A 21,834-nucleotide genomic window follows, 5' to 3' on the forward strand; every position below is an offset into this window, starting at 1 on the left:
TTTCAGCGTAATAATAATTATACTCACCTGTCTCTGGCCATTTACTGATTACGACATAATATAGTTTAGATGGAATTTGTTTCAATTTTTAACTGATTTTAACATTTTTATTAACAACTGAAAAATGCTTCATCCGGGGCAGCAATGGCGTCCATACTGGCTGGCAGGGCGCAATTTATTTTCGAGATTTAATTTCGCGAAATTCGTAAATTTTCATTTATTTCTCGTTTGATCGCAAGTTGGATCAAAACTTGGGTTTACAAGTGGGAAAAAAAGATTTTATACATGTCATATTTACTTAAATTTACAAATATTAGGCTTTGTATGTAAGAAATGGTGAAAGTAGTTCAATGTTCGCGAAAATAAATCTCTATTGAATGTGTATCTATGAAGCGTCTAGGAAAGTCTCCGCCAAATATACCTCGCCATATTGGTTGGTTGTTGCCCTAGCCTAAACAATATACAACAAGCTATACACTTTGGAGGAATAGGAACTTGTTACATATTTGTCAACAGTAGGGTTCAGCCCTCATTCGACTCGTTCAGTGATAAACGTTCAGTTGGATCTAAATTCTGGTCAAAATTTATTGAAAAATAATAATTATTTAAAATAATTTTCATGATTTTTATGAATTTTAAATTTTGCTATTTTTACCAGTGATCTTTAAATAAATATTTCAGAATATTTGAACAAGGTTAAAGTGAAAAATGAACGAAATTATATAATTAGATGTGGCCCACGGCAGGGTCCAGTTCAGACAGGGGGCCAGGGCCCCCGCCCCCCCTTCAACCGAGACACTATCATCAGCTACGACATCCAATATCAGGTTTGTAAATTTCAAAGGATTCTCAACAGTTTAAGTTACATGCAGCATCTTTTTCTGTATAAGAGACTGTTCAAATTTACAATTATACATTAAATAACCTAACCTTAGAATGATAAAAATAAGTAATAATAAATTGGCTGAAAAAAAAGAGGTCATGAATAAAATTTTGGGGGGGGGGTCCAAAAATCGTAAACTAGGTCGGACCCCGATTTTTGGACCCCCCTCCCCCCGGCCTCCCCCCCTTCTATCAATTTTGTACATGGTTTTAATATGTATCACATGAATATCGTTGGTAATGTGGCCGCAGCGGCGCTCGGCTCCTTAGACTGTCTTAGCAGCAACGCTTGGCCCCCTAGTCCGTCCTTGACTCAGCGCTCGGTCCAGAAATTGTCTTAACCTAACCTAACCCCAAAATAATAAATAGTAAATAATAACAATATTTCTGTAAAACAAGTGGTCAGGTTATGTACAAAATTTATAGGATGGAGGGGGGGGGGGGGAGTCCCAAAATCGTTCTCTAGGACAGACCCAGCTAAATTTTTCAAGTTTCCAAGTCAAGGGCCAAGGCCCCTCCTCTTTACTAAAAAGATAGTTTTCTTTTCCCTATAAGTACAATTTTAGCGACCATAAACCCTTGCATCTATATATATAATGTAATCTCTGTTTGTTTGTTTGTCCATTAATTACTCGGGAACCCCTTGACCGATTTGCCTCAAATGTTCTTGGCCTGATTTTGAAATTCTGAAGTTGGGTGGGTCGACTGTTACCGGGATAAATTGCTAAAATCGTAATTAACGACCAAGTGCGGGTAAACGGTGGGAGCACTGTGGGCAACGCTGGGTTCCTAAGCTAGTTCTTAATAAATTCCTTGGAAATTGTATATGTTAGAATGAAAATAAACGACTCGTTGAATAAATTATTTCTTACATACTATTTTATATTCAAGGTTATTAGTTCAAGTCTAAAATTATCTATTGTTCCCAAAAATAATTAATTTTCCGAAATTCAGAGAACAAACCAAAATATTTCAAACAAGAGAAAGGGAATTTTTCTTCTTAAAAAATGTACTTAAGGTTTAAATGTTTGTTCGACTTGCATGTCATTTATCCAACAAACATAAAACGGTTTTGCATATATTTTTTTAACATTGTCTCTTTGCTAAGCTTAAAATTAGAAAAATTGTTGCAAATAGCATTGTAAACCCTGTAGAATGTAACCTACAAATTATTATAAATAATAAAATGAACCGGAGCTGAAAACTAAGAATGGTGGGTATTGAGATCAAAGTTTGATCCTCTCTGTTTCTCAATCTCCGAATTAAATATTGCTTGTTCTCCTCTTGTTATTAATCTCCAGATTAATTAACAGATCAGGGTTAAGGATATCCCATTCTAAACTTTTTAGCTCTGAGCCAGAAACTCTTGTTTTGTGGTTATCAAGATCAATGCTTGATCTCACTCTTATGTTAATCTCCAGAATGATATAATTAAACTATGAAGGAATAACTGAAATGAAGAGATTAAGCATCGATCCTCCAAACTGAAAGTGTTCACAGGGAATATCGAGATCAAGTGATCGGTATGATGAGTAGCCCAGCTTTGTTCTTATCGTGGATTTTTTTTGTATTTATTAAATCTGTTGCAGGTCAACCCGTTCCTCATCTAGCCTCCGGTCAACAGGGGGTTTATATCAATCCCAGGTATGTTTGAAGAACTGAATACCTTAGTTCGAGTGACCCGCCATTTAAAGGTTGTTATGTTCGAAAAATGAAGAAGATATCGTCATTAAATGTAACATCATTTAGGGTGCCTTTTGCAAATCGAAAATGCCAGCCTTAAAATCAGTGTTCAGGATCCGGATCCGTTGAACCCGTAAAATTTTGACTCCCTGGGTTCGGATCCATTGGGCAGAATATCAATGAAAAGCTGCAAAAAAAATCCAGTTTATTTTGATCTGGATCCGGGACCGGATCCTAAGCATTGGTCAGTAAGCAATGAATTGCTCAATGCCTAACCTCTATTAATGATGAAGGTATGAGAACCGGCCTCGACTTGTCTCTGATCCTCAGCAGAAGATATTAATTGATTACGGGATAGAGGATCATGGATCCAGGGATACAGTTCAAGTTGTAGACCTGGATCATGACGAAGAGATTTCAATTACAGGTAAATAGATGCCTGGCACTTTCGAAAAGGGAATTTTGGAAGGGAAAATACTATTTAAAATTTTTGATAAAAATAGGTTATGCACGAGGTTTGAAAAGGCGCTTCTTTATTGGGGGGGGTTATTAGTTGTAAAATGTTAGTTTTACAAATAGTAAAATAGTTTAATTAGTATTAAAAACAGATCTTGAAAAGATCATGGGGGGGTTTATAAAACAATGAAGTTCGCAAAAAATATATTTCCGTTTTTTATCGAACATGAAACTATTCTGCTAAATGGCAAGTTCTCTGAAACCTGAAAATTTGAGCGCTTTCAGCTTCTCAGGTTACTGCAGGAGTGCTTGTAGTAGACAAGTGCACTCATACCATTATACACAATAGCTTTTGTTTACAGAGACTACGACGTAGGTTTAATTTCAAGTTGTCTTTACTTTTATAGATTGTCGGGTTCGATTAACAAAGGTACCCGCCCGTAAAAAGCTTTGTCTGATGAAAAATGAATGTAATATTCATGGGTTTCTCTTCGAACGTTATCATTTTTAAATGTGATTTGCGGTTTTATACAACAACAAAAAAGAAATAAAATTGACATAATTGACAACATCTTCATGATTATTAATGAGATGAAGGTTTAACTGGTACCGGTGTGGATGTAACATGCCCATAAAGTTACGGTTACAGTTCCTTTAAGTACGTTAAGTTTACGCAATACCTGCAGGTCACTAAATGCGTAAAGATGACGAATTTTTAAGATAACAAAGTTTTACTTACTAAAGTACTTTGCACCGTCATTAGACAAGAATATTTTCTTCTTTTTTTTTAGAAAAATTATCGCAAGTCAGATTTTGAAAAAAAAAGAATTTACAATTTGCATAAATATCAAGGTTAAAGCGTAAATTCTTTCTGTTCTGTTTAGATTTAGAAATTGAGAATATTTTGACATGTTTACGCATAGTTCTAGGATAGCACGCATTATTCAAGTATAGTTTATCCTGGGATTCTTATCAAGCACAACCTTCGGATTTATTTCTTAGGATTGATAAGCATTCCTTCTAAGCAACCAGTTTTTTCTAGAAACCAAAGTTAGCTAGGCAAGTTTTTAAAAATAGTTTGAAGTAGAAAAAAATAAACATTTTGCACACAGTGCATTTATAGTTGTTTTAAAATCGACGCAATTTGGAATTTTGACAACCCCTCAGAACAGTGAACCATAAAGATTGCCAATAAGATAAAAAGTCATTGATAAGTAATAACCTCAAAATTAGCTCTGATTTTTGATGAGCTGATGAGGAAAAGTGTAAAATTTGATCTTATCCGGCAAGTATTTCCATAATTTCAATTGATCCTCTATGTAAGAATGTTATAGCTCAAAAAGTGATTAATTCTGATAACTTTCCAGTGTTTCAAAAGTTAAAGAATGCGTGAGTCACTTTCGCAGAGAACCCTCAAATGAAATTAGAACAGTTTTCTGTAACAATAACATGGACATCTAATTCATACTTTATCAGACAGCGCTTTTAATGGTACTTTAGAAGTTCATTTATTGCTTCTAGATATAAAAACATGATAAATAACGAGTGTATTAAAGGAGAGGAAGATGAGTAGGTCTTCTCTGGGTCCAGAATCCAACGCTACTGATTTGCGGATTTTATAATCCTCTTTCGGGGATTTCATCCTCTACAGCACCGTTGTAAATCGAACTTGTCAATATATTTTTAAGAGAGGGGTTCAATTGAAACAGTCTTTTTAAGTCTAAAACTTTTATCTGAATAAAAAACATTGTTGAACAAAATACTTTTGAAAATACCATTAATTTTCAGGTCAACATCCAGCGCTGTATCTACGTCACGCTGCCTTTGATGGACCCCCCGTATCCGGGATTATTCATAATTCAGACAGGTAATATTTACTCATCTATCCCATAAGTTCTTAAGTTTTTTTTTACGAAAATGAGATGTTTTTTGATGAAGAAAAGTAAATGATTATCAATTTATGTTCGCTAAATTTCTATCCTGTGTTCGTAGACGAAATTTTCTCAACATTTTGAATAAAATGCTTAAAAAAGATACTTTTTTGATAAATTAGTTTCCTAGTTTACCATTTGTTTTGTTCTTTCCTCTGTTTTACCTTTTTACCATTTCTTTTCCATGTTTCTTCATTTTCTTTGTCATTTATTCCCTTATGGGGGTTATCCATAAAGGATGAAGCTGTAAAGACGACCTGAAACTTTTAAATTACTATTTCATGGCTCCATGGCCTTTGATATAGTCTATTAATGGTCTATTTAAAAGATAATGAAACAAATAAGTTTAAAGTGGCAGGGAATCATAAATATAAGTAGACAGACAATAGACTATTCCGGACAGTCGTCTGAAGTCCATTTGTCGGTAACACTGTTTCTCACACCGTAAATTTAAATTACTATTTCATGGCTGCATGAATTAAATATTCTGCCTTAGATATGGTCTATTAACGGTCCATTTAATGGATAAAGAAACAAAGAGAGTTATAAATATAAGTAGACAATAGATAGACAATAGACTATTCCGTACAGTCGTCTGAAGTCCATTTGTCGGTTACCCTGTTTCTTATTCTAGTTAATTCTTCACTTTCAATCTGTTAATGAGAGCAGTCCAGTAAATATTGAATTAGTCTAGTCCATAGCATTCATTTAAGGATAACGTTAATATAATAAAACTCATTTGATTAAAGATGTTTAAAAATGCTGATATTCAATGCTGATAAAACAACTGACACTGCATTTAATGGCAACTGCATTCACTGCACGTTTTTTGTCGGAAAAAACGCCTTTGAGAGATGACACAAACTATATTTTGGTTCATCTTCGAATATTAAATTTTATTTGTAATAAAACACAGTTTTTCCATTCAAATTTTTTGCAAGGATTTATTATGCTTATTTATTTAATATCGTTTTTATTATTTCATATTTTTTTCTTTTCTTTTTTAAAAAGTTTTTTTTACTATTTTTTTATCTGTCTCATTTCGATAATTTCTAAATAATAATGGTTATTCGTTGAAAAATGCATTTGTCCATAATGTTGATCTGGTTTGTTTTCCACGGAATGATGGTTCAGATTTTATTTATTTATTTATTTATTTAGATCGTATCGGGCGTATTACGCAGACACGATGAGTTCGGACACGAGTTCTGCGTACAGCGGGTCAGATACCATGCATAGTTTACAGTCAGGACAAGAGGAACTGGATCTGTCAGGTATACGCGAATATTACGCATCCTAGGGTTTTGGGGATTTACGATCTCCTTTATTTCATGTATATTTGATGGGTTTTGTTTGAATAACTTAGAGGACGAAAATATTTATGTTTGTTGGAAACATGGATATATAATTGATAGATATATAATATCATAGTCAAGGTTTGATGTAATTTTTTCGCTGGGTTGTTATGCAGTACGTTAGACATTGGACCCTGGAACTTACAATTTGTCTTTGGTTTTCGTAAAGTTAATAGAAGTCAAAGGAGTAAAGAAAAACTTTGTAAGTCTTTAATACTTGATAAGATTTAGCCTCCTTCTTTGTAATATAAAAATTGTTGGAGATACTAAAGAATTAAACAACCTTGCTGATAGTTAATACTTTGAATTTTAAACAAATTTCTCAATATCTTGGTCAATTCTTAAGGTACAAAAACAGCAGACCACATTTTGAAATTCTGAAAACAAGACGCCTTTGATGCCACCAACTCTTTGAAGAAAATGCTGTGATCACAAGATTTTAGCTACAGTATCTCATTTCTGCTTACTCCAGGGCCCACTATCTGCAAAAGTTCTTATCCAATTTGGACCCTAAAATTCACTTAAAACTTTTATTTAAAGTTCAAATTATCTTTATAGAATGAACAATAGCCAGAATAAAAATTTGTTATAGTAAAACCTAAAATTTGTTATGCAGAGGTTTTAGAAATTTCCTAAAAATATTTAGGGTCCACTGAGATATAACAGCTGCGTAGCCCACTGACAAAGTTACATGTACACTAGCCCAGAATAGTATAGATCGGTAGATAGAAGCATACATATAAGCGGGCCGTGGTTGGAAAAACATCCATAATTTGACTAAATCTGTCAAGTATGTTTCGAAAAAACGATACATTTAATTTCCAAAAACAAGCAATTTAAGTTCGCAAGTAATTTTTACAGGAAAACCACAACAACAAATTTTGCTAATGAAAGGCAAAAATATCTGTAATTTTAAGCGTAGGATTAGTTAAAATGTCGTCTAAATTTATCTTATATTCCTAGGCTTGCACGAATCCCACGTGGACTCCGACGAGGAGGACCTTGCAGAGTCCATCGGGTCCTTCACCCTCAGGGACGCGGTTCGGGACTGCTTGGAGAAGGACCCAGCGGATAGAACTCCAGAGGATATTGAGATCTTGATGGAGTTCACACACACCCTCGAGGCTTTCGCCGGTATGACGCAGGCAGTGAGGACTAAGATGTGCGCCGTCATGGTGTTCGCCGTGGTGGACAAGGAGAACACGGTGGTGATGAACGACAAGGAGGAGTTGGACAGCTGGAGTGTTATTATCAACGGAGCTGTGAGAGTTGAGGGAGGTGAGGGAGGGAGGAAGTATGTTCTGAGTTTAGGTCAGGGGTTTGGGATCAAACCAACTATGAAGACGGAATATCACCAGGAATAATATTTAATTTTATTAAAACTTTATTTATTACTTTGGAAACATTTTGGAATATTTTGTCTCAAGATACACAATGTGCTTTTCAATAAAATTGATTACAACAAAGATTATATTTAACTGGGGTTTCATTTTTTAACTATGAATGAACTAAGGGTTATCTTACGAAAACTGAATTTTTTAACATGTAAGTAACATGTAAGTAACATGTAAGTACGAAACTGAATCCAACATTTTGATAATTTAAAAATTTTACCCTTAAAACATTAATTTTTTTAAATCAAAATTTACTTTTTAAGAGAAGAGAGGGGAGGGGGATTTTTTAAAACATAAATGTTGAATATTATTTTCTCTTGTCAGGGAGTCATGACAACCATGGTGGATGATTGCCAGTTTGTGTGTATAACCCAGCAGGACTATTATAAAATCCTCCACGAGGGGGAGGACGCCCTGGTGAAGGAGGAGGAGGACGGTGTCCTCGTCAAGGTGTCTGAGGTCCGGAGAGCCGAGGACGGGATAAAACATGTTCAAGTTCTGCTCCGAGCCACACCGGAGAAACTGATAAATCAGCTGATAGAAGATACTAACTCAGCTGATCCAAACTATATTGAGGCAATTCAGAAAAATTACTACATTTTGAAAGTGCTTAATCCAGAAAACCAAAATCAAAAATTTCTAGTTTTACTTAATCTATTTTTTTTCAATCAAAATCCAAAGGATTTATCTTTATAGCGGTTTCTGTATTATTTTTAAAATCAGGTTTACAACGGTACCATCAACACAATATTCTGAGTAAAGATATAAAAAATATCGTCGTTTTTAAATCTTAAAGTTTAATCTGATAGTTACTCCATTGTTTCTGCTGGAAACGAATATTGTATCTCAGAATTAATGATCGTACACCGTCTGAAAAGAGCCACTTGATACTTCGTCTACACTACAGTTCCTTTATCTTGTTATTATTATTGAATTGTCATTGAACAGGATTTTCTTCTGTGTCATCGTGTGTTCCTTGCATCTTCTCTTCTTGTAGTTCAGCAACTTCTAGACTGGTTTGCAAGACAGGAACTCAGAGATAAGGTTAGCTTGTTCCTTTTAAAGATAATGCTGGAGTTGTGGTCCCATTAAGCTTGACAATATTTTTAAACATAGAAAAAAAAAGTTAAGAATTATTATCATAAAATACCCGTGTCCTGTATTTTCCATAATATGGTCTGCAGTAAAATTTAAATCCAAGGACTAGGGGAAATTTTTTTTAAAAAAAACTGTTTAATTATTCAATAATTTCATAATTCAATGCAGCTATTTATATCCAAATCTTAGAATACTTTCAGTTATCGTCCGTCAACTGTCATGTTTCCTGGGACACGCTGTTATCGGGAGATTATAAAGTTGTGTCTGTTTTTTGTCAAATTGTGACACCATGTATCTCCTCGTTTTTTATTTAAAACTCAAAATTTGGTGTTCATAATCATGAAAATGTTTTCCACAAACTCCGATTTTCTAATTCCTATATCTTTACTACCCAATGCCGTAAACCTTAAATATTTAAATCTATGAATTCTGATAGATCAAATAATCTAAGTTTAAAATATCAAAGACTTTCACCATCAAGTTATTAAGATATTATTGATCAGAAAATTTGATTTTGTTCCTTTTCTTGAAAGAAAAACAAACAATTGTCAAAAAAAAACTTAATTTTTATCCATTTTCCTTTTTTTACGACAGGTTACCCGAATCCTTTTGCTGTGGGTAAACAATCATTTCACGGATTTTGAGCTTGATGCGGAGATGATGGAACTTCTTCATCAATTTGAAAACAAGCTAGAAGGTAAATATTTTGACACAATCAAAGAAGCTTTTAACTTTTGAACCAACGATTTTATGAACTAAGAGAAGATGTAAATTTTTCTATTCAATTTATAAATGTTTGACAAATGACACACGAGAGATGTGAAAATGGATTAAGCTGATTGAAAATATTAAAAAAAATTTAAGTCTTGAAAACTTAAAATGTATGGTTCTCTAAATATAACTGTTTTTAGTAACACTGAGCTTGTTTAAAGTTTTCGTACAGGAATACAGAATGTAGATGTTACTTAACAAAAAAATTTTATCCTTCATAAACTTATATTTGTTTATTCAGGTGCTAAAATGCAAGGTCAACTTCGTATGCTGAACTTTGCTTGCGCAGCTAAGGCGCGCCCTCGGACTGTCATTATCACGCGCCCTTCACGTGACGAAGCGCTTGAGTTCCGATTGACTGGTGGCCATCAAAACCGGTTCGGGATCTTCATAGAGACAGTGAGTAAGGGCTCCGTGGCGGCCAAAAAAGGAATAAAGCGCGGTGATCAGATACTAGAGGTAAATGGGGAAAACTTCCTGCAGGGAATGCATTTGGAGCGCGCCATTAGCATCCTTCAAAGTCAATGCCATCTTCAGTTAACCGTTAAATCAAACTACCTTGGCTTCAAAGAAGTTTTATCTTCTGAGAATACAAGGAAAATACCGAAAAAATCCATTGATCTCTCGTCACGATCCCACGCCATGGCAAACCTTACGCCGCAAAGCAAGGACGATCTTCACATCGATACAAAAATGTCTAGCATCAACCTATCCGGGAATTCAAAGCGACGGAATCCTAAACATATGTTGATGGATCGGTTAAAACAGAGTTTTGCCGAGCTCTTGAGTCAACCCAAACTGAATATTCCAAAGATACTCTCCGAGGAGGGGGACCTTGATGCTGCCTTTGAGGATTATGAAGAGATTTACGATTTCCAGGATGCGATCCCAGAACATAGTCTAAAAATTTACAGATCTGATCAGTCCTCTAAGTACTTGCTCGTCAACAAGACGACTAGTGCCAAGGAGGTTGTTATGCTCGCCCTGAAGGAGTTCGGGATCACAGAGGTTAGCACCAACTACGCATTGTTCGAGGTTACCGTTGAAAACGGATTAATCCGTCAGCGCCGTCTAGCAGACAGATTTGACAACTTGGCGCAGAGGATCGGATTGGCTAGCAGGTACTACATCAAGAATATACAAAGTAACCAGCAGCTGGTACCAGAGGATCTGAGCAGTGAACTCCAGAGGGAGAGCGTTGTGAATCTGCTGAGCCTGAACTGCGAGGAGACGGGAACCCAGCTCATGGTTGAGGATTTTACCCTCTTCAGGCAGATCGAGCAGACCGAGTATGTTGACTGGATTTTCGAGTTAAACTCAAGGTAACTTAATAAATACTTAAATATGAAAAAAAAATCATTTTATTTGAAATTATAGTTAAATTTTTTATTTATTTGATATTGCATCGCTGTCATGTTTCGTCTTTAAATTTTTTGTTTGGTAAACTCAGTACTCAGTATACTACTTTTTATGGTATACTACGCATCTAAAATTTTATTGGGAATGATTGGAAGTATATTCAGTTTAGGTATGATGTATTGATTATTTGATATATAATGATTAGGGTTGGGAATGATGATTGATATGTGATGTTCAGGTTCGGGAAAGATTAATTGATCGAAACGTCACGTTTAGAATGAATTGGGAATGATTATTTAATTGAATTGTAATGTTTATATTTGGGATTGATTGATTGACATTTAATGGTTAGTTTGGAAATGGCTAATTTATTGGTATGTAATGTGTAGGGTTGGGAATGAATAATTGATCGAATTGTAATGCTTAGGTTTGAGAATGATTTATTGATTTAATGTATTGCTTAGAATTGAGAACGATAAATTGACGATACTGTAATGCTCAGGTTTGGTTATGTTACTTTAATTAAATATGTAATGTATGTGGTTGGGGATGATTATTTGAATGATGTGTAATGTAAGGATTTGGTAATGATTAATTGATTTATTAATGATAATGATTTATTGATTGATGGGTAAAGTTATAGTTTGAAAATGATGATTGATTGATGAAATGTAATGTTAACGTCCCTTTAACGGGATAAACTTGTCGACCATTTACAGAAAAATAATCAAGTATTAACCCCAGTCACATAGTTTTATGAAGCAGGAGTCCTGACTTACTAACTTATTGGAACTTTTTCAAGTTATAACAAGCCTGCAGGTTGAAGGTCATTCTATGGACATTATATTTTTAGATTTCTCCAAGGCTTTTGACAAAGTGCTTAAAAACAGATTGCTTGAGAAACTTAAAGCTCGTAGTATAAATGGTGATATTTTGAGCTGAATTGAAGCAGTGATTAGGATCCATTTAATTTTGATGCGGATCCGGATCCTGGATCCGCACTGTAAAAATATGGATCCGGATCCAGGTCATTTCTTTAAGATTTACTATTAAACAAAAAATAATTTTCAAATATTGTTTTATTTTTTCGCTTATTTTTATTCTAAAACTTATTGAACCATTCAGAATTGAGGAAATTTTTATAATCTCCCTTTATTTTCTAAAGTTCAGATTGGGTTTTACGAGTTAAAAAGTTTTTTCTTGTAGTTTTTGGTTGATATTTTACCCCTTGGATCTGGATCCTCAGCACTGGATCATTGAAGCATGGACTTGCAAACTGGGGTCAAAGAGTAGTTTTGAAAGGCCAATATTCAGAATGGAAACCTGTCCTAAGTGGTGTTCCCCAGGGATCGGTGCTTGGTCCGATCCTTTTTATCATCTATATGAATGAGATTGACTTTCTTTGTTAACAAATGTCTATGTTCAAAAATTTGCTGATGATACAAAACTTGCCCAAAAAATGTTTAACGAAAGTGACAAAAATATATTACAAAACTGACTCAAGAACTTTGTGATTGGGCTGAAACTTGGGGTATGGTCTTCAATGTTAGATAAGATAAGATAAGATAAAGTTTATTGCTAAAATAAATGTATCTGTATACAGATAGAGTTTACAATCACAAAATTGATGATTATATTTACTTTAATAACAAAATATTTCAATTAAATAGATTTAAGGAGTACGATTAGAGATCAGGGTGCGAATTTATCATATGCAAAATAGTTTATACATAAATTCGAATAACTAGAGTTTAAAGTAATTTTCAGACATGTACACAACAAATATCAAAGCATATTAAAACATATCTAATTAGTTTTACATGAATATGTTGATAATTGCAAAGTTATACACACTGGAAATAGAAACCCCTGCTATACATACACCATGTACTATCAAACCTTGTCAGAGATTGTCGAGGAAAGAGATATTGGAGTTACTATGCATGCAAATTTGAAACCTTCAGTGCATAGCAACCAAATAGCCCAAAAGGCAAACGGTATATTGTCACTTTTTTCTTGAGCATTTCAATATAGAGACCAAGTTGCATTTATCAATCTCTATAAGCTTTATGTGAGACCTCACCTAGAGTTCTCCGTCCCAGCTTGGTGTCCTTGGAGTGTAGGAGATAAAGAAACTATTGAAAAAGTGCAAAAAAAGGCGGTTTCAATGGTTTCAGGACTTACTGGTTCATCGTACAGTGAAAAACGAATAGAACTCAATTTAAAATCCCTTGAAAGTCGAAGACTCCGCTATGATTTAATTAAAACCTATACAATTATTCATGGAGCTAATAATGTTAATAAATGTACATGGTTTTCAATGTTAGCAGATACATCCAATAGGATTACAAGAATGTCAGAAAATCCTCTTTCACTTAGTGCCAAAGTTTGTAGAACTGATATTCTTAAACATTTTTTAGCCAAAGAGTTGTATAAAAACTGCGCCAACGTTAAATACTAAATCTGAGAAATATGTAACAAATTCCAATCTGTTCTTGTTTCTATTGTTGGGAATAAAAGAGATTAGTTAAAAAGAAAACAGAAAGACAAAATAAAAAAAGATTATGTCGAAAAAGAAAAAAACTAACAAAAATACTTCAAGAAATGTGAATTGTTCAGAAATGATTAATTGATTGCTGTGTATTGTGCATTGTTCGGAAATGATTAATTGATTGCTGTGTATTGTGAATTGTTCAGAAATTGGGAATAACTGATTGCTTGATTGATTAATGTGTGATGTTAAGGTTTGGTATTGAGAACCTGAACAAGTTCAGCGACCTCGTGAACAAGGAGACCCTGTGGGTGGTTACCGAGGTGTGCAGTGAAACCAACTTGGGCAAGCGCGTTAAGCTCGTCAAACTCTTTCTCAAGATTGCGAAACATTGCAAGGAAACTCAGAATTACAATTCAATGTTTGCAATTACTTCAGGTAAAATTAACTTAAGCATCTTATTTAAGACTTTTTTTTAAAACGTCATTTTGCACGGAAAGTGTAAGAATAAGCCCCAAGTATTCAGAAGAAAAAAATGCGCAATTTATTCATTTATTTATTTATTCAATTATTGAAATAAATTTTTATTCAAACGTTGCACATTTCTTTATAAATTGTCTTCTGGTTTAATATTCCTTTTTAATTATTATTAAAAAATCTGTCATCCAATTGAATTGCAGATTCAGATGTAATAATCCTTTTACAATTTTATCTTTGATCTTCTCAATATTCTAGGATCAAATAAAACTTTAATGTTTAAAATCTTTTCTTTTGAACATTATTGCGTCATTACTATATTACATACACTTAAAGGATTGACGCACAACGCCGTGTCACGACTGCGTCACACCTGGGAGCGTATTCCAGAAAAATACAACAAACTCCTCTCAGATCTTCAGGTATTTTTTAATATTAAAAAAAAATTACATTTGAATGTTTTTTTTATTCTAACAAAAAATGTTATTGATTTAGGGTATAATGGATCCATCGCGGAACTTCAGCCGATATCGAAACCTTATTAAATCTGATGCAGTAAAGCCTCCCCTTATCCCCATTTTCCCCATGGTATCAAAGGACTTGTCCTTTATTCATATAGGAAACAAAAGTAAAATGGACGGGCTAATTAACTTTGAGAAAATGCGCCTGGTCGCTAAAGAAATCCGCAATTTAACGAGTATGTGCTCCGCACCACTACGGGGAATATCGGATACTATTATTGCGATGAATGACACCGAACAACCTGGGAAATACGCAACTATGAAGCGTGGTAAGGGGAGGCGAGAAGTAGCTGATGCACGAAAAATGTATAGTGAGGCGCATATGGTGCGCAAAGTCAAGTCCTATTTAGCCAATCTGAAAATACTCGCAGATGAAGAAATTCTGCAGAAAATGTCTCTTGAAATAGAACCACCCCAGGTAAACATAACAACCACTCGAATTTAGATTTGATTCAAGTTAAGAATATTTGTTTCTTGAAGTCGTGTTGTAAGAAAAAAAGGAAAAAAAAATATTTCACTTTTTACCAATTTTTATTTGAAATCATCCAATGACCCTAAGGGTGATAATAAATGTTTTGAAAAATTGTGTGCTTAGACGGCCGGAAAATTATTTGAAAACGTTCCTTTGCTTTTAACAAATCTTGTAATATAAAAAAATCTAAAACTTAAATTAAAAAATCTTTTTCCAGGTAAAATTATCAGTTCATGTTGGAAGCAGCAGTTCCCTGAGAGGAGGGGGCCGTCCTCCCTCTCCCACCCCCAGCAGATCTTCCGCCCATTCAAATATGTCGGAGGGAAAGAAATCTTTAAAATCTGGCCCAACCAAATTCGGGGCATCTAGTCCAGAGGCAGAACGGTATGATTGAGTGATTAACGATTTGATTGATGATTTAATTGATGATAAGATTGATGCTTGGATTGATAATTTAATCAATGATTCGGTCAATGATTTGATTGATACTTGATTGATGGTTTGAATGATAATATTATTCGTGGTTTGATTGATGATTTGATTTAATGACTGATTGATTTGATTATTGATTTGAATATTGGTTTGATTATTGATTTGATTAATGATTTTATTAATGATTTGATTGACTGATTTTATTAATTATTTGATTGATGTTTAGATTCATGACTTTAGGAATGATTTGATTTATTGATTTGATTGATGTTGTGATTGATTGATGATTTGTTCTTTATTCTATTTTTGTCTAGGAAGCTTCTGTCTCTAGCTGAACCTGGAAGGAAGAAAATGCCAAAACATTCAAAATCTTCTTTCAGTCTTTCAGTATCTCCAGGTAATTTTAGTTTTTAGTGGAAATTAGGTTATAGAAAGATATTTTAAACAAAAACAAGCAATCTCCCACTTTTTCCTTACTTTTTAAATGGATGAAAGCATTTGCGAATAGATTTTTTAACTTTCATTTAAATTTTTGAATTTTGCTTTTGGATCATTTTTTATGAAAAATTTTACTAGGTTCCTCGTCAAACACCCGCGCTTTCTTATTTACTAAGAGAAGGGACGGGACACTTTAAGAATAGACAAATATAATTTTAATTGTTAATTGTTAATTGTTAATTTGTTTAGGACCCTCTCCTGTCCAGCTCCGACGGGATCAGGTTGGCAAAACTCATGAACGGAGTAACTCTGATGCCATAGCAGTCAGTCTCAGTGCTGAGAGCAGTTCAGTGTCCTCACTTCCTGGTCTAAGACGAGGATCAGTGTCTAGTCAGGTGAGATTCAGATAAATCGTAAAAGGGACTGGAAACCTTACAGTATTATTTCAAGTGATCCTCCACGTAAAGATAGCAATGCCAGATTTACAACGGTACTCTTAAAACCTTAATCTGATCAAAAATGTTGACTCAAAAAGTGTATTTTTCTGGAAATTTTCCAGTAAGAAATGTTCAAGTCAATTTTGCAGAGAAATCACAAATGAAAGAAAGCAGATAAAAATACACGCATATTTAATTTATATTTGATCCCTGTCGTATCCCTTAAAATAACTAACTTTCGCGTGAAAACCTGGCCTCGATCTCGATAATTTAATTAATTTGTGTTATTTCAATAGGGTGTATATTTTCCTAAAAAATTAATCCCCCCCCCCCCTTTATTGATTATTAGCAACTTATCTTGCAGGAGGATGAACTAAGAACTAGATCTAATGATACAGACTCCGCCCCTAGGGGTTCCAGGCACCCCACCCGCCCTGTAGAACTAGGAAGGAAGGTTTCTTCTGCCTCGGTTGGTTCCTCCGGTATAGGATCTCCTTTAGAAGTTCCGCCACGATCCGGCGGAAGTCTTCCACCTCCTCCACGGCCGCCAGATTATCAAACCGCTGTAGGGCGAACATTGAAGAGTGGTCGGAAAACCCGGGTAAGCCGGACACAGTCCCGAGAAGGCGGTGAGGCGGAGAGCGGAGGGAACGGTGAGGACGAAACCCAAGTGTCCGCCGTATAGATTTATTTACATATCTATTTATGATCGGTTTAAAAAATTTGGTTTAGTTTAGGATATATGTTGGCATTCGTTATTATATATAAAATTAATGATTTCTTCCATATTATTTATGTATGACTTTTTTTAATTGTTCGGAATTGGAGGTCGAGGACAAATGATTTTATTTTGAAGACTTTGATGAAATGGAATCAGACATAATTACTAGTTATAGATTTTAAAATGTTGCCCAAATTTTATTTAAAACTTGTTATTGGGATAAAGTGCATTTGCAATCCCGCTGTCCACATATCAATCGAAATATCTACAATTGGAAAGTTTCTTGATTTTTTCCCCAAGAGATGGCGTTGTCTTCTAACTTATTTGTTACCTGCTTACTTCGTTACAAATCATCGTTGATCGTTAAACTTTGTTATTAAAACGTCGTGCATTACTTGTTTACGTCGGTAACATTGTCAATGTAGTGTTTTTAATCAACTAGAGGTTTAATTTTAAATGATTTATACTTTGGAGCAAAAAAATACTCAACAGTAGCGGTTGAACGGTTTCTTGAGACTCTACGATAAAATTCAGAGTAAGAATTACGACTTTTTTTTCTTTATTAAAAATTGACTCAACATCTGAAATCATAATCTTAAGGTACATACTTTAGTCCTCAACCCGCTGGGTTCACGTTTTTTTACATTTTTTCTTTTGCTATGAAAAAGTTTACAACGATTGACGACATAAAAAATGTAAAACCCTAACTTTTTTTGTTAAAGCTAAAAATGTTAGGGTTTTACAAAAATGTGTAATTCAAGCGGTTTAAACAAAAATAGTATTATAAACTATTTGAGTTTCCGTTAGCTGAAGACATAACTTTTATATTAAATAAATCATTTTTCATTTCTTATTCTGAACTGCAAGGAGTCTAGAGTCCGACTTTAATGAATTTGAGCCTCGTCTCAAATCCGCCAAAAATCGGTTTCAATTGAGCGCCTGCTTAAATCATGAACATTGAATACAATTTTAAGTGTAACCAAACATATTTAAGCCGCGTCTCAAATTTAAGCCGCCGCTCAAATTCTTTAAATTCAGTCTTAGGCTGTGTAGTGTCAACTCTCGACTCTCTCAACCGCTGGTTTTTTTTTCTCGAAAAAATAGATCATTGTTCAATTTTCTCTCACTTTAGAAAGAACAAACCTTAAAAACTGGAAATATCGCCAAAAGCCTTTCCCCAAAATATTTATTGATGTGTAAACTGTAAAACCGATGTAGATTGTAGATGCAGGGGTGTGATCGTAAATTTTATCAAACCCGATTTACAAACGAATTTACAACCTAACCCTTCTGACCTCATACTGAATATTAAAATGACAGGTCTTATTTATTCTATACAAATTTTAGTAATTAAAAAAAAAAACGCGAATTGCGTTAAATTATTTCATGTGACATAAATCATCAGTTTTTAGAGAGGAAACATAAATATTAGACTCGTAAATACTTTTGGGGATCATTGTGAATCTTGGGAAATGTGAGAATTTGTGAAGAAACAAGGAAATGAGGAAATAAAATGGGATAAAGTTCACCCCTGCATATACTGAACTCTAATACTACGAATAGTTTAATTGGTAAACCCGAAAAAGGACTGCATTTGAGTACAATATTAATATTTTATTAATTAGTTAAATTAATAGAAATCTTCTTCCTTATACCTCAAACCATATCTTTTCTATAGAAATCTGCATCTTCGTGTATCATCGTCCAAATCTGAAATTAAATGTGATCAAAATATTTATTATTATGTGTATTTTCATAAATAAAAGTGTATCTAGTTAATTATATTCACATTATCAAATATTGTGTCAATCCAATACTCCTTTCGCCCTACAACTGTTACCAAACTTAAAAGTATAATGTTTTAATTAGTTTTTGGTAATTTAAAGCTAAGTCTGAAATTAATTACTTCAAAAATTACGTCCTACATCTTACAGGATTTTTTAAAGTTAAGTTTCGGATTGCAAATAATGCATTGTGCCAAAAAAAATCATTTTTAAGAGTTATGGTAAAAAATTCTTTATAAAATCCTGAATAAGTCTAAATATTTAATCTTAGAATGATAAAAAAATCATTTGTATACCATCCATCCCCTTCCATCCTGATATTATCCCCCCCATCTTTATTCTTGTACTATCCATCATATCCCTTTCTCCTTCTTGTACTATCCATCATATCCCTTTCTCCTTCTTGTACTATCCATCATATCCCTTTCTCCTTTCTTGTTCTATCCATTATCCCCTACTCACTCTTTTATTTCCCCACGTTCTTTCATCCTTGTTATATACATGTCCCCTCTCTTTCCTTTCTTGTCCCCCCTTCCGTCTTCTCTACTATTTATCCTCCCTCCCCCCTCTTACCCACTCCCTTGTACTATCAATCCCCCCGGCCCCAGCCCTACCTATTTCCTTGTACTATGCACCCTCCTCCAGTCCTACCTACTTCCTTGTACCTTCAATCACCCCAGCTATTCTCTACCTACTTTCTTGTACCTTCAATCTCCTAACCCTACCTATTCTGTGTACTATCAAAACCCCCACTCACCAGTTCTTCTTACTTCCTAGTACTATCTATTCCCCCGCCCTCCTACACTATGTTGTACACTGTACAGCTGTTTTGAGTCTTGTTAAATGTTTCAGAATAAATATGGTGGTTGTGACTAGTTTAGGCCCCCCAGACGAGGGTATTCGAGCACAGCAGGTAAACAAAAAGGGATTTATACTCTGTTATAAAAAAATATCCCCCCCCCCTTTTTTGTGAAATGTTTAAAAATAAATAATTATTACAACAAAGACGAGGAAAACCTTGCTCGTTGATATCCATTTTGTGTTTAATCATTTACTTCCAAAATCTAAAAAAAAAAAAAAAAATTACAAAATTAAACCCTTGAACCAGAATCACATTTCCTCAATTTCTGAAGATAATAATACTTGATGATTCATGAGAGGTCATGAACATTCAAAATTGTATGTTTCAAAATAAATCCTTAATGTTTTTATGGATCTGGAATAATATTCCAGAAAGTCGTTCCAAATTATTCGGATTAAAGATTATCTAATCTTCCTTTCTATCGATCTACTGAGCTAACTACTACTTATTCATTCAATACTTACCTTCCTACATCCCTACCTACTTCAATATTTACCTACCTACTTCAATACTTCCTACCTGCCTTAATACTAACCTTCCTACTTCAATACTTTCCTACCTACTTTAATACTTACCTACTTACTGCAATACTTTCCTACCTACTTCAAAACTTTCCTACCTACTTCATTAATTACCCTCCCTTCGTATCAACCAACCTACCTAATTTTAAAGGGACTATGAGCGTAATTTTAAGTGACCCTGAAAGCAAAGATATTAATGCCCGACTGCAACGGTAACCTTCAAACCTTTGATTAAAACTAGGGAAAATGACTCGAAAAATGTTTATTTCTGCAAATGTCTCCATTGTTTCTTGTAATCAAGAAATGCAGAAGTCACTTTTGCAGAGAGACCGCAATGAAAATTAACAGTTACAAGGACTGTAAAGGAATTATGAAAGGGGGTAAAGGATGAAACCTGAAAATCTCAGGCGTTAAACGAAACATATAAGACATCTATCTGATGTTCCTGTCTCGAGAAATTTATATAAACTGTGTCGAAACTATACGAAAATTCATAAATATACAAATTTGTATAAAAGTAGTATGTTTAAACAGATTATATTCAGCAAATACGCAACAAGTCTGACAACGATTATATCCCACAGGAGCCTCAGAATCTCAGGTTTGCTCCTGTTATAATTTTAAAATTTTTATTTTGCATTTTTAATAAATATAATTGATAATATTATTTCATATAGTCCTTATAGTCCATATTACGTCACCAGAACTTCAGCCAATGGCAGTGCAGTATATTTGTTCCGTGATTCAGACGGAAATCACGTGACCAGTATACTGCACTGCCATTGGCTGAAGTTCTGGTGACGTAATACGGACTATACGGACTATATGTAATAATATCTAATGAAAATGCTAAATAAAAATTAAAAAGTTGTAAGTCGGGCAGTGCCATCTTTGCTTGAAGTATTACTTTAAATTAGTCGTACATCCAGTTCCTTTATTACGTACCTACCTAGCACTCTAACTACGTATCAGTCGACCTACCTACGTGTCAACCGACCGACCTACGTATCAACCGACCTACCTACGTTTCAACCGACCTTCCTACGTATCAACCGCCTAACCTACCCACCTCCCTCCTATGTTTAGGAGAATACTGAAGTATATTTGAATAACCGAAGTCTAGGGATGGGAACACTTTATATATCTGAATCCAGGGTTTCCTGGGTAGGAATATTAGAGAAGGTAAATTTACTTGAAATAAAGTATTTCAGTGAGAACCAGAAAACTGAGGAGTAGAAAGGCGACATTAAAAGAATTTAGAAATTGTCGTCTTAACAATTTTTTAACGAGTTTTATACTTATGCACCTAACCAGGTCCCTTAAAAGGTCAACAACCACTAACCAGATCCCTAAAAAGGTCAACAACCCCTAACCAGGTCCCCCCTAAGATTTATTATACTTGTCAGTCATGAATGTGCACAGTAACAAACTAGCTTTTTAAAGGGGAAAACATGACATTGCCATTCAGGGAAGAAAAAAAATTATATATTTTCCCCAAAAATATTTGGCTTAGTTTTCTGTATCAACCAAAATCAATCAAAAATAAATCCCTCTTTTCCTTTTTACTTACCTCTTCCCCCTTTCTCCCTTCCCTTTTCTCCCTTTCCTTTTCTCCCTTTCCCTGTGGGGGAAAAAATATCATAGTTTTTTCTCCTAAATAGGTGTTCAGTTTTCTGCTTCAGCCAAAACCAGCGAAACTTGTCCCCTTTTCCCCTCATCCCTTTCCCCCTTCCCTTTCCCCCTTCTCTT

At 34.3% G+C, this 21,834-nt stretch overlaps 2 protein-coding genes across 2 annotated transcripts in view; both read left to right on the plus strand.

Annotated features, from left to right (window-relative positions):
- Positions 1 to 653: 653 nt before the first annotated feature.
- Positions 654 to 18,697, plus strand: LOC111717689 (rap guanine nucleotide exchange factor 2). Its single transcript, XM_023493176.1, has 18 exons — positions 654 to 827; positions 2,472 to 2,526; positions 2,859 to 2,992; positions 4,810 to 4,888; positions 6,114 to 6,226; positions 7,271 to 7,665; positions 8,026 to 8,277; positions 8,650 to 8,745; positions 9,394 to 9,496; positions 9,812 to 10,892; positions 13,674 to 13,858; positions 14,234 to 14,319; positions 14,393 to 14,836; positions 15,108 to 15,274; positions 15,637 to 15,719; positions 16,010 to 16,155; positions 16,562 to 17,362; positions 18,051 to 18,697. Exons 1-17 carry the CDS (start codon positions 731 to 733, stop codon positions 16,880 to 16,882), a joined length of 3,837 nt encoding a protein of 1,278 aa, XP_023348944.1. The 5' UTR covers positions 654 to 730; the 3' UTR covers positions 16,883 to 17,362; positions 18,051 to 18,697.
- An 854-nt stretch (positions 18,698 to 19,551) lies between these two features.
- The window catches only part of LOC111717721 (methylosome subunit pICln), a 5,261-nt gene continuing 2,978 nt past the window's right edge, over positions 19,552 to 21,834 (plus strand). The window contains exons 1-2 of the mRNA XM_023493201.1: positions 19,552 to 19,615; positions 21,172 to 21,267. Of these exons, the coding sequence (XP_023348969.1) occupies positions 19,562 to 19,615; positions 21,172 to 21,267 (150 nt within the window). The 5' untranslated portion in view covers positions 19,552 to 19,561. The remainder of the gene's footprint in view (positions 19,616 to 21,171; positions 21,268 to 21,834) is intronic.

Source organism: Eurytemora carolleeae, unplaced genomic scaffold (genome assembly GCF_000591075.1).
Source record: "Eurytemora carolleeae unplaced genomic scaffold, Eaff_2.0 scaffold187, whole genome shotgun sequence".
Lineage (NCBI taxonomy): Eukaryota > Metazoa > Arthropoda > Copepoda > Calanoida > Temoridae > Eurytemora > Eurytemora carolleeae.

Coding starts and splice junctions, on each gene's coding strand:
- LOC111717689 (XM_023493176.1), top strand. CDS start 731: ATGTGGCCCACGGCAGGGTCCAGTTCAGACAGGGGGCCAGGGCCCCCG. Junction 4,889..6,113: donor ATTATTCATAATTCAGACAG/GTAATATTTACT, acceptor TTATTTATTTAG/ATCGTATCGGGCGTATTACG. Junction 8,746..9,393: donor GACAGGAACTCAGAGATAAG/GTTAGCTTGTTC, acceptor TTTTTACGACAG/GTTACCCGAATCCTTTTGCT.